The sequence below is a fragment of the Rhinolophus ferrumequinum genome, chromosome 20 (genome assembly GCF_004115265.2).
Source record: "Rhinolophus ferrumequinum isolate MPI-CBG mRhiFer1 chromosome 20, mRhiFer1_v1.p, whole genome shotgun sequence".
Classification (NCBI taxonomy): domain Eukaryota; kingdom Metazoa; phylum Chordata; class Mammalia; order Chiroptera; family Rhinolophidae; genus Rhinolophus; species Rhinolophus ferrumequinum.
Window position 1 is genome coordinate 46,449,331 of NC_046303.1, and position 13,713 is coordinate 46,463,043.

The 13,713-nt window shown below is 38.5% G+C and overlaps 1 protein-coding gene across 2 annotated transcripts in view; it reads left to right on the top strand.

Annotated features, from left to right (window-relative positions):
* GSAP (gamma-secretase activating protein) overlaps window positions 1–13,713 on the top strand; it is a 124,462-nt gene that overhangs the window by 58,677 nt on the left and 52,072 nt on the right. For both annotated transcript variants that reach the window (XM_033088713.1, XM_033088712.1), the window contains 7 exons: window positions 1,710–1,787; window positions 3,167–3,244; window positions 6,592–6,684; window positions 6,811–7,028; window positions 8,614–8,683; window positions 9,195–9,277; window positions 12,483–12,536. In XM_033088713.1, coding sequence (XP_032944604.1) covers window positions 1,710–1,787; window positions 3,167–3,244; window positions 6,592–6,684; window positions 6,811–7,028; window positions 8,614–8,683; window positions 9,195–9,277; window positions 12,483–12,536 — 674 coding nt within the window. The remainder of the gene's footprint in view (window positions 1–1,709; window positions 1,788–3,166; window positions 3,245–6,591; window positions 6,685–6,810; window positions 7,029–8,613; window positions 8,684–9,194; window positions 9,278–12,482; window positions 12,537–13,713) is intronic.

The following is a 13,713-nucleotide window of genomic DNA, read 5'->3' on the forward strand; positions in this document are numbered from 1 at the left end:
TCTCTAAAGAATGGTGTGCAGGGGATTTTCCTAGAGTGGAGGTTGTGATCCTATTTATATTGTTGACATTTCATGGTTGTTCCTCAGGATAGATTCCTTAGTGAATTATTACTAGTATGACTATATTTAATCCTCTGCAAAATGTATTTTTTAGGGAGGTTGTACTAGTTGACTCTTTCAATACTATTTTTTGAGAATGTTCTTCCTACTGTTCCCGTGACAGAATTAATTATCGTTTTTAAAACTTTGCTTATTTGAAAAGAAAAACATGCTACCTTGTTTTAATTTTTATTTCTTTGTTATTAGAGAGGCTGAACTTTTAACTTTGTTAACTAAGCATGTCTTTCTCCTTGTGATCATGGAACATAAAAGAACAGAATAAACCAGTCATTTTTTTGCTGGTAATATGTTTTCTATATGAAAGTAATCAAACTGCTACATGGGACTTTTGTAACTCTTATAATTATTATTTTTGTTTATGCTTTAGTATAGCATTACTTTTATTCTTAGTGAGTCTGCTGTCATTTTAAAGCAAATGACATTGTGTGCTTAGTAGCCATAACAGTAATTTTATATCTGACAGAATTGTTACTACTTTTATCTAATAAAGCTAGTCTTTTTTGTTTATTTTGTATTTAAGATATTGCAATAATATGTACTTCTAACAATACATTGCAGTCTTAAATGTCATTAAAAATAGGCACAAATGGTAAATATTATAAAGACTGCTTATAATAATCCTTAAGCAGCCTTCTCAGGGGCTTGTTTCCTACGTGATTCTTTGTTAAAGGAACTAGTACAGTATAACAGAGAAAATATTGCGATTCGCTGAAGTAGTGTAATGATTGAATCCACACAGCTAATTAAATATTAGCTTGGGGACAAGAACCCGGTTTCCAGACTCCTTGTCAAGTTCCTTTCCACCAGGGAAATCTCTTATTTCAGTTAATCACATAAAAATTGTCATTAGACTGAAGTATCAGTTTAAGCATAATGCCCACATTTGTAGGTCATCGATGGACATTATCTAGCTGTCCATATAGCAACAGTTGCTGGAGATGATGTGTGGTTTTGCCTATTGAAGGAGGTGGGAGGGCTGAGGGTATTCTGGAGAGATGGCTTAAGGGAAGGCCGTCAGGTCTCATCTGGAAAGGTCACTCTATGCCAGGAGCTCTCTCCATTGCCTTCAAGCCAAGGCCCTTCATGACCTAAATATGGGTGCGTAGGGGGCTCACAGACCATGTTTGCTCCTATTGCCCCAATTTACCTTTCATTCTAGATAAATAAGAAGACTGGAAACTTTCTGTAGAGAAGAGACACATTTTAGATAAATTAGGGTCTATCGCTCTTAGTGATGACTGGAAGACAAGCTAGCTAAGAGGGCAGAGCAGTGTGTGTCTGTTAGGGACATCTCATGAAGCTCTGGACACCTCTTTAGTCTCCCATGACGTCCTACCCAGGACTGTCTCCATTCACTTTCCTACCCTTCAGTAGCCTACACAGTACACTGCTTCTGGTGGGTGCTGAGGCGTTGTGAAACTGAAAATTGTTAGCAGCTTGTTAATGTACCATTTCTAGAACTAGGAAATAAAAATGAGGTAAATTGAGGCAGGACATCTAAAGGAATGGAAGTAAGGTTAAGTGGTTTAGAAAACTTTTTATTTGTCTATGATTCTACTAAGCTCTACTAAATACCTTCTTACTTCTAGGAAGTTTGTGTGTATGTTACAGCCCGAAGTTTGACTCTTGGGAACAAATCACCTATTCAGTGTTTTACTTTCATAAAGGTACTTTTCATTTATTTTGTATTTTGCATTATCACTTTTTTCAAATAGTAGCAAATTTGATACATTTTAAAGTCTTATTACTTTGCAATAAATTTTATCGTTACATTCTATATCTGTATATATTCTGTATATATTCTATATCTGTATATAGCTGTATATATTCTATATCCATATAATACATATTTCCTGAAGATATTCACTAGTGATAAATATTAAGTTAGCTAATTATTTTCATATAGTATATATTTTTTATCCTGACCTATATCTTTTTCTAGGCCTATAAGCCAATCCTAATGGATGTATTTCCCCAAAGTGTGTTTCTTTTTTATTATTACTAATTAGAAAGTATCAACAAACTTAACTTACAAAGGTATATAAGGATTTCGTTTAAAACTTCATGGTCTCAGAACTTAACAGGTCTTAGAACTAAGATACATTTATTTCATTTCACTCATCTGTTGCCCGAGAAATTGATATATCCAAGTCAGCATGGGGAGCACAGTGAAATGCCCAACCTTTTCCATTTCTGAAGTCAGCCACAGTATGACCTCTAACAGTTTAAGTCTGACCCATGCTAAGGAGTATTTATTTTGTTTGTTTAGTTTCTTCAATTAGTGTTTATATAGTCTATAACGTGGGTAGAGTTAACATTTTTTAAAGATGGATTTTTTTCAAAATGTAAAAAATTTCATGTCAGGCCACGCCACAGTTTACTATTCTGTGGAAGTGCCTAATGTTTTCTTCAGAAGTTAGTTTGAGGTAAAAAAGTTCAATACTTACTCAATAATGAAGAAACTGAATGTAACTTCAAACTAACCACATGGAGATGCTTTAATAGTGTAAGTTTGATATTTTGTGGAAAGTTTTCACACATTTTCTAATGATTGATGATTGAAACCAGTAAATAAAACTTTTCTGAAGATGAAGAGTTAGAAAAATGGAGAGTGAAGCCTAATACACTGAGTTTAATAAGTAGTCTACTACCCTTTCTAAGTGACTCCGAGACGTCTCAGAGTGTCTTAATGACTTCAGGGATGTGTCAGTGAGCCACCTGGTCTCCTCCATCTCTTGGATCCTTAAGTGGATTCCTTTGGATCCTTCCCTGTCAGCACAACCTACCTGTTAAGGTCTGCGATTAGAGAAAAGCCCGGAACAACTCCTGCAATGTGACTGCACTCAGCTCATGCACCTTCAATGCTGGCTTTTGGAGAATGATGGGGAACCGGGAGATCTAGATGTTAAAGAGGCTTACTTTATCAGTGTCACAGGTAGTAAATGTGGCGAGTATTACATAGAGTCACTGCCTTGCGTGGAATTCCAGCTCTTTGTTTCTTAACATGCTTTCTCTGGCTTCATGTTCATGGCTTCTTTCTCCACAGGGCACAGCAAGACCTTCACTGCTGCTCTTGGGAGTGCCAACTCACGTGTGACACAGGGCATTACTTTTCTCAACCTTGGTGAGTGAGAGAGAGAGGCATCTCTGTTCTGAGCCATCCTTCCAGTACATGTTATGCCTCATCCTTTTATATCTCGTTTTCTTTTCTGGGCACCCCATTTTCTCATGCCTTTTTGGGACTTGGATCACTGACCTTTTTGAAGCCTGATAGGAGAAGGTTTTCTCTGGAAACAACCTCTCCCCGCCCCAACTCCATCAGCCTTTTTATGGTGGGGGAGGTTTGGGAGGAGGAGTACATCTCTCTTTTTAGAGAACCTACGCTGTGAGCTTTCTTACGTTTTTAGTAGCAATCCTAAAAGCCATTTGTTTGTATTAAAATGATGACAGTATATGAGGTGTTCCCTTTTTAAAAGCCCATAAGAAATAATACATGATGTCGGTCCTTGAGTCTGGAGAGGACAAAGGCATTGGGGAAATGGTCCATTTCCCTGTTGCTAATTGCTAAGAGCTTCCAAGTCCCCCAAGTGATTTATGGATCAGCTTGAGTGAGTTGTTTTCGCTGAGTAAATACGGTAAAGGGAACTTGAGTAGTATTAAGGGAGTCTATGAGGAAGAAAATAAAGAAGGGGTTTATTATACTGCTCCAGTGAAAGCAGCTTCTCCATGCTAGTTGGGGCATAAACAGGTCAGCACAAGACTAAACTCAACGATTGCTTGCCTACGTGTGAGACATGGCACAATATTTAAAAAGGAAAAGCTACTATCATGATGTAAGTTTAGGCAGGTGTGATGTGAGGGAACTGGGCAAACTTAGAACTGAAAAAATAGGAATATCCGAGAAAAGATTTTTTGTTTTGAATGATACTATGGGTGAGATGAGATATCTTATGCTAAGTGGGCCAGTAAGTGGCCCATTTTATCATGAGCTCTAAACCTGTGGGAAATAGCCTTGGAGAGGCCTCATGCTACTGCTTCCTGTGGTAAGAGAGATAAATACAAGATTTCTGTCTTGGGTCTGGGACTTGATTCTTATCAGCAGTGCTATATATGAGCATCCCATCTCAAGCGTCATGTGGGAAAGTTTCCACTAAAAACAACTTGGCATTTTGTGAGGTCAAAGTTATCTTTTTTTTTTTTCACCCCTGGGAATGACTCTTGAAAATGGTAGGCATGATTTAATCTATGGTCTTCAGAATGAGAAAAGGGGGGGAAGTACCAGAGCTTTGTGAAAATAAGCTATCTTACGTAGGTCAACATTCCTTCTTAAACACATTTTACTTTATAGACACAAAATTGTACCCAGTTAAAACTATTCTAGAGGTAATTTTTATGACAACAATATTGTTTTTTTGAGTGATGTATTTTTTTTCTAGTAATTGCATGCAATTTTTCAAAATGTCACCTGATCAAAAGGGGTTTATATTGACTGAAATATTAAAGAACAGAGTTTTTTGGAAATTTTTTATGACTCCCCAAACACCTCCCTATGAGAAAGATATGTTTATAAATAAAAAGCTACCATTTTAAATGAGTATTATATGCTGTTTTACATAAGTTATCTTGATTATTACAATAATTCTGCTTGGTAATGATATCCCCATTTTACAGACAATGAAACTGAGGCTCAGAAAGGCTGAAATGTGTGCTCAGGCTTCTTTTAGTGTCTCTTATCAGGGGCACTATATTAGCTTCATATTGTTGCTGTAACAAATCACTACAAATTTAGGACTTAAAAAAAACACAAGCATTCTCTTATGGTTCTGGAGGTCAGAATTCTGAAATGAATCTTGAGGAGCTAAAATCAATATGTAGGCAGAAATGGTTCTTTCTGGAGACTCTAGGGAAGAATGCATTTTTTGCCCCCAGTAGAGGTTAGCAGTTCTTGGCGTGTGACCATACCACTCCAATCTCTTTCGTCATATGGTCTTCTCTTCTGTAGACAAATCTCCCTCTTACAAAAACATTGGAGATTACACTAGGTCCACTGGATAATCCAGGATATTCTTCTTGTCTCAAGATCCTTAATCACATCAGTAAGGTCCCTTTTGTCACTTAAAGTAATGTACTCATAAGCTCTGGGGATTAGCCCATCAACATCTTTGGAAGCCATCATGCAGCCTACCACAGGTAGTACTGACATTTTTGGTGCGACAGTAATACTTTGTGTGAGAATGTCCTGCACAGTGAGGCATTTAACATCCCTGAAGCCCCACTCACTGAATGGCGGTAGGAACCCCCCCCCACCCCAATGATTGTGACAACCCAGAACACCCTCAATATATTTCCAAATGCCCCCTATCCCAGAGATACAGTGTCATCCTAATTAACTGGTTAGCCTAGGTCGTTTGATGCCCAAATCCACACCACTGTGCCCTACTATATTATTATTTGTGTTTTGCTATTTCAGGTTTGCCATAATTATATTACTGCAACCATTTGTGCTAAGCACTTTAATATCACTTAATCCACAGTGACTGAAAGGACACTTATAAGCCAGTTGGTTAGAGTTTTACATCCTCTTTCCCTTCCTTTGCACACAATGCCTCCTATGCAAACGATTAGCATATATTTCTTTGCTTCTTAGAAAAATGAGTTTCCAGCTGGCTCACTTATGATTTAAATGTTTCATCTATATGAAATTCACTACTATTATGTGAGTTTCTGTTTTCCTACGATCCTAAACAATCACTGTACTTCTACCCTCCCATTCACCAGAAGTCTATTTTTATACCTTGGTTCAATCTGTATACAAATGTTCTAGGTACAAAAATATGTAGGGCAGGGACCGTGAAGGTGTGAATTCCAGGCAGCTAGCTATGCAAAGAAATAAATTGGGACTTTCATGACGTTTCAGAATGCCTGCGGAGATTGTTTTGAGGCGTTATCAATTTAAAGTTTCTCTAAGCAAAATGATGATGCTGGCGATGATAATAATGGTGACAGAGATGAGGGTGACTATGGTGGGGAGAAGGAGCGGTCAGACACAGGACACCGAATTTTAGAGCTTCCCCAAACTGGCAGAAACGGAAGGAAATTCCCGTGATAAGCTATTCCCAGCCTAGCAGAGTAAGGAATAATTCATAGTGCTGAATATTTTGTATTCTAATGTACTCCCAAAGACCATGGAGATTCACATAAAGCCACAATTCGCTTAGAAACAAAACTATAGATTACATTAAGGTAATCATGGCTTAATGTCTGATGAAAATTGGCCACCGATAGAAATAAATGAGATCTGGCTGGTAAGAAGAAACGTACTGACATCAGAGAGATTGGTATCATGTTGGTCAAACTTTTGTGTTTTAAGAGATTCAAAGAAACATAGGGATACTGTGAAGTTCTGGGCTTTATCTAATACCTGTATAGCTCTTACCACATGTCAATGGCCTGCATCTTTGTCTTCTGCAGACTATTATGTGGCTGTTTACTTACCTGGTCATTTCTTTCATCTACTTAACATTCAACACCCAGACCTGATCTGCCACAGTTTGTTTTCGACAGGTATGGCTGTAGTTTTTCTCCCACAACATGGTCCATATGGGTTTGTTTTGACTTTACTGTTTATGTTTGGGTGAGAGGTGAGAGGGGGTCCTTTTATTTGCTGATCTACTTTTTTTTTCCCCCCAGGAAACAATGAAGTGATTGATATGCTACCTCATAGTCCTTTACAGTCACTGTCAGGGTCCCTGGTACTGGACTGGTGTTCTGGAAAGCTCTATAGAGCATTCCTAAACCAGTCATATTTACTAGAGTTCCTATGGAACACCCAGCTGGACTGTGAGAAGATAGCCGTTTTGCACTGTGTGCTGTCATGTGGCCGCGACCCACAGTTCCTGGAAGCAAAGGTGGAAACATAGCTTAAGTTTCAAAATTAGCAAATAGACAATGTCAAATGTGTTTATGTCGTGGTTGAAAATGAACACAAGTTATTTTTATTTGTTAGCAATTAATTGAGGTTTATGGTCTCTATCCTGACTTGAATGTATTCTTCTCTGGTGCTCCTTTTTGTACATCCAACCAAACCTCTGGCGGTAAGGGTGCGTCTGTTCCCCTGACTGCTCTCTTTTCCACCTTGTGAATAAATGTTTAGCTACATCAGTAACATTTAAAGGAAGTGCTCAGTAAATAATGAGTTTCTCAAATGCCTGCTTTTCCACCTTATCTATATTTGGTGTACGTCATCAAATGGACTAAAATCTGGTGGCATGTATTTATTATGTTTTCAAAAAAGGTAGTTTACATTTCAATTGCACATCACAATTTACAAAGCACTTTTACACATTTTGTCTTTTATAACTATTCTGTGAAGTCAGAGAAACCCTCTTATTAGACTTAAATTGGGACCAATGGGTGGTGGGTTAATTGAAAAAAAAAGATACCTTAAACATTTTATTTTAACCTAAACATATAAATGTACATTTATTCACCCATTTTCTGATGTACATTAAGGCATTTTATTTGTATATCAGTTAATTGAAGTTCACAATCATTTTTCTTACGTAAAACCTCTAGTAATGTATTGTCTTTGATTTCCTATTACTTTTTTGTTCCCTAAGGAGATCAATAATTTCAAAGCTATCTATGTATATAGGGCAATTTTTTCTCAATCTTTTATAGTTGCCTCACTTACACTTAGTTTTTTAGTAAGTGTTTTAGAGACATGCCTTTCAGCCTTTCCAAAGTATCCAGCTTTTTTGACCCAACAGTACTTTTTTGCATCCATATCTCACTTACCTATGGTAATAGTTTATTAAATTACCTGATTATGAAAATAAGTACAGTTAGCATGAAGAGATTTGGAAATAAAAACAACTTATTATTGGTAGGAGCGGAAATGTGAGTATGTTACTCATGGCTAGGCAGGCCTTAGAGTACCTGGCAATCTAAGGTAAGAACGAGGGGCTTTATTCCTCCAGCAGGTGGGGATGGTTTTGGAGACTTAAGAGACAGCTGTTGATATCACAGGGATTATCCCTCCCTTGGGAGCATGGTACAGTGATGCTCATAAAAGTTAAATAGTGTGATAATGTTCACACTCATTACTGAGCTGGAATTCAGACCCAGGTCTCCTGCCTCCAAGCTTAGTGGGTTTGTTTTCTCCTGTATCCTATAGCTTTCCCCACTGGTTCTTTTCTAGAATAGGACCTCCTCTAGCAAAAGCAAACATTGGGTTGAGGAAAGCTTATTTGGATCCCAGCCAAAGGCACTTATTAAAAAGATGTGTAAAAAGGATCTCATTTATAATACTGTTCCACCCACACAGTCTTGCATTATGTATTAATATCTTGAAGGTAGTATAGAAGTGAGTATATGCTTAGATAATTTCAAAATGGATACAGATTTTAAAAGATTCATATATATTTTATACTTCTTTGGTGGTGGGGGCAGGGGGCAGATTTAAATATTAACAGAGTTGTCTTCTTCTTAAAGATTATTCAATGGGTTTCTGAGAACATCTCTGCCTGCCATTCATTTGACCTCATTCAGGAATTTATAATTGGTAGGTATTGCTGATGTTTGCATGTTAAGTTGAATCCTTGACCCTTTTGCTTGAGGGAAAACAGAAAATTGATAATGTCTCAACCTGTCAAATTGTTGGTTAGGAATTTTTTTTTTTTTTACTCTATTGCAGCCAGCAGCTAATTAAATTTCATTCTCTTGTGGTTTTGTGACAAGTTGTGGCTGTTCAGAGACTGATGAGATATAGGATATGATTTTGAGTCTATAACCTCATTAGTGATTTTTTTTTCCAGTAAAAGGTAACTTTCTTCGTTTTGTGTTGGTTGATTCTATATGAAGTGATATAATGCCATTTAAATACATATAAGTGCCAAATAATATTTAAAAAATTATTGTCAAAAGCAGAACCTAAACATTTTAATCAGTAGATAAAATCATAATGGTTAAGGTTTAGAAGATGAAAACCTTTATTGGTTTGCTCGTTTTGGCAAATTACAATGTCTACTACCTTATTATTAAACCATGTCTATTTTTTTTTAAAACCTGTTTAGCTTCTTCATATTGGAGCATATACCCAGAAACAAGTAACTGGGATAAACTTTTGCCATTTTCCTCTGTTCTCACTTGGAGTACAGTAAGTTAATGCTTTATATTCCTTTATGTAATTAAAATTGACTTACAGTTGTGGGTCAGTTGTAAGATATTTCTGTCATAGTGACCATAGTGTCAAAGATTGTGATTTCATTTCAGTTTTGACTGATAAGGAGTGTAAGGTTTGCGGCGAGATAATGAGGTTAGTCAGGCGGGTTGAGGAAAGTGAGTGCTTTATTCTGCGCTCCCGGGCGAGGTTCACCGGTCCGCACACGAGGGGGGGGGGGGGGGGCGGCGAAGTCACGCCCGGGGTAGAGGGAGGGAGGCATATATGCGATTCTTGGGGTGGGGGTTGGCTGAGTGAGGTGGCAGATGAGCAGGCCCCCCTAGCGCAGATCAGGCGCGAGCGGCTGTGTCCGGAGTTGCTTATTGCACCAGTGGTCTGCTGCCTTTCCTGGGAAACGCCAGGGGCCTCAGTCTCTGTCATGCGGGGAGGGGTCTGACTTGGCAGAGGGGCATGACTTGGCTCCTGGCCGCTTTGACCATGCCCGTAGCTGACCTAACAAGGAGCTGAGTTGGCATTTTTCTGGCAGAAAAATAATAGTGAATCCTTGCTGTTGGCCATAGATATTTGTACAAAACAGTGCAGTTGAAGGAGAAGGTACAGGATATTTGTTACTCTTCCTAGAACTACCAAGCAGAACTAAGCCTCCATCATCTTCCAATGTTATGTTAATTTTATTAGTGACCAGAGTGGATTAAAACATTTCTTAGGGTTTTATAAATGAGGAACGCTGGACCACTGTTATTAATCTGAGAGAGTCTCTTAGTAGACTAGCACCTTCATGACTCCTTCTCCCAGCCTTATAAAGAAAACGTGTAATAACTCTAGAGCTTTACAATCAGTGAATGTTAGTTGTCTTAAGCAAACTCACTCCATTTAACCTTTTCTTCCTGTTGGTCCAGACTTCCTCGTTTTTAATTAGGAAGTGCTGAGCTAAAATATTGTTCATTTTTTCTTGAACATGGTGCAATAAGATGGGCTTTGTTGGATCAGAAAATGAAAAGCACACACAGGTATCCCCTGTAAAAGGTTCTGCTTCTTCTCCTTTCATATGTAGATGTTAGAACTACACACTTAGCCTGGAAGTAGAGGTCTGTATCACACAGGCATTTAGAAAAATAAATTTAATTCAGGTAACACAGTCCTAGGAAAATATGTACTAGGATAAATTGTGACAATTCCTGTTTTGTTTTTAGACTAAATACAGTCCTTAAAAAAGACATATCACCTGAGTGAGTTTGATTTCTACATTTTTGGTATGCACAATAGTAGTGTTTTCCCAAAGGCCATTTCTTCTTGTATTTTACTGTTAAACTTAATTGAACTTTCATGCCTCACTGTAGAATTATAAGGGGAAGACCTGAGCTAGTTCCTTCTTTAGGTCCTCACTGTTTTCTTTAAGAACCCTTGTGAATATATGTGTAGACTCTGTGGTAACGTGGCAGGAAGTTTGCAGGTTAAACCACCCAGTGTCAGGAAATGTACCTCAGCTTCCTTTCCTCACCACCCATCTCTCTCTCTCTCTTTCTCCTGCCCTGTCAGGCTCAGGGTCTGGGAGGCAGGGACACAACCTCTAGTTCCCAGGGTTGTGTTTAAAGATGGAGCATGTGTTAATTGGATGTTGTGTGAGAATGTCAGCCTGATAGGCACGTCTCCATGTTTGCATTTCCCATGAGTATGTGGCAGAGGAGCGGTTGTGGACATAGAGAGTGACATCCTGCAAGAAGTACAACATAAAAAACCCAAAGTTATAACCATCTGTGTGCTAAGTTTTTTTAGGGTTTTCCACGATGCTTTAAAGTTCTTGTGGTTGAGGTAGATTACCTTAAAGATCTCTTCTAATCCTGAAATTCTATAAATCTATGCTTATCTTTAGCAATGATGTAAACCAATTTTTTTTCCCTTTCTTTAATCTGCAAATGCTCTTAGTGCTACACCATTAATAAACACTTGTCACAATCAAAAACATTAATTTCACACTTCTGCATGGAGGAAGTTTATTTCTGTAAATGACTGAATTGGATTTTTTTAAGATAGTAGAAAATATGGTGTGCTTACACATTGACAATCCTGAATTATGCTGTGCTAACAATTAGCGTTATTATACTTATTTTTTTCACAAAACAAGTTTATTGTGGTTGTCTCAACAGTAGTTGTGTGAGTTGTTATACCTATTTTAAGATGCTATTCATAATATAAAGCTGTAGTGAAATTTTAGAGCTTTTTTGAGGTATCCTCTGTTGTTTAGTAGTGATAAGTGAAGCACACAAAAGATTCTTATCACAGGCTTTTTACTCTCTTGGTGGAGAACTCAATTGCTTGAATGTTCTGGAAATTTATTTCTCCACTGTTGCATCCCTCCTTTCACAGGAATATTGTATATCCGTAAAATCCAGGATATTTAAATTGTGAAGAAGTACCAGATTTTATAGCTACATAACACCTTCTAAATTATTTTCTCATATATTATTTACTTTTTTAGGAAATAAAAGATGAATTGACTAGCTGAGAGGCTAATATACATATTTCACACAGAAACACACTTTAAAACTAACAGTGAGTCAAGGGCGACTCTGGAAGTTTACCCTTGTGGTAATGCTCACTAGTTAGCAGAATGTTCTAACTGGGATTTCCTGAGATGGACTGCACGCTCTTCACATTGGACCATGTGATATCCTGCATCAGTTCTTTACGAGGATCTCTTAGCTCTGAAATTACGGGGGAGGATGAGGTGCTGAAAAGTTTTCCACTAAAGTCACACCAGCATCCCATTAATCTCGGTTCCTTCTAGTGAGGTGGGACCAACTGTAGTACATTTAAACAAAAGAGGAGAAGAGGGAGGAAGGAGTACAAAAATGGAACCTATCCCCCTTCTGATTACACCAGTGGCGCAAATGCAAATGTGTAAGCGATGTGTATTATTTGCCCTGTGGTTCTTCATTAGTCTTCTTTCCTTTAGAGACACTGTCAACTATTATAATCATAACTTTAAAGACTATTTCCCTTCCTGAGGCAAGAGACCGGCCATGTTCACTGTTATTTATAAACCCCAAGGTTTATTTAAAGCAGAGGTTAGCAAACTGGAAGCTGCCCTCAGCTTCTATCTGTGCAGAAAACTTCCTGAGGCTCGAGTTTGTGGCCGCTGATATGTTTAGCAGTTGTGTGTCTGTTTTTCCCACCATAGGAAATTCCTGGAATAACCCTTGTGACGGAAGAGATTGCATTGCCTCTAATGAAGGTAAGTCCCTCACAGAGAAAAAAGCACAGACACACGTGGCTTCCTCGCTGCCTCCACACTCACTGGAGTTAAAACTTGGCTGTCCTGAGTGTTATGGTGGTTCCAGAAGGGATTGTGAACTGTCAGGGGGATGAGGGTAAGGGGCAGGGCTAGTTCTCTAGAAAACTCTTCCCAAGTGATTGAGTAATCACTAGGGATGATATTAGGGCAGTTCTTAGGGATGCCCTTCGAAGAGGGAAGTTTTCTGAAAATAGAGAATTACAGGTCCCAATGTAAACCATATAGAACTAGTACTTTCTATCACACCTCGCACCAGTCAGGACTGGAGGAGTTCTTGTAAATGATCTTTAGAGGGCCTGGTAGCTGTTCTTTACTTCATTTGTGCCGTCACCCCCTCAAAACATACAAGTACACACACACACACACACACACACACACACACACACACACACACTTTTAGAACCATTAAGTAACCTGGCTGGGATTATTTAATTTCCTTCTGGTTCTAAGAACAGCTTTTCTGTTTCTCAAGAGTGTCCTGTATCCGCTGTCTATGTGGCCTCGGTCAAGCTTTACTTATGTCCTTCCTGCTCTGACTGTCTTTCTACAGTCTGGTGGTTTCAGAAGAGTTTCCGAATACAATAGGTCGAGCAGGCTGGAGTGGGCGAGTAGAAAAGAATGCAAATGTAGTTAAAAACTGGGGAGTATTTTAGCATAGTTTCCTTAAAGCTCCTTTGTTGTTTTTGGCTTTGCCTCCTGTTAATTATAGATTGGTGTGTACTGGAAAATCTCAACTCCTGGCTGCAGGCAGCTCAGCATGCTGCTGCCTTTTATTTACATTTGATTCTTTTGGATCCATGAGGGGCTGGCCAGACCTGGACAGTCGGGGGAAAGAAGTGGGCATTTGAGGTCACAGTGATGCATTGGGGATGAGAGAGGGCCGATGGGGGCAGGGTTAGTGGTTCTGGTTTTGGTTCTAAGAAGGGTGCTTTAAGGAGAGACTTACAAGGATGTTTCTAGGCAGAAGTGTGGGGCCACTGTGAACCTCTACAAAGGTAGAAAGACACAGGGAAAATAAAGCTTTAATTAATAGTTTAACAGGTTCTTGGTAAGAGCCTCCATCCTTTCATTTTATTGTTCCTGCTTCTACTACTCATCTGCCAAACCTATAATGTGT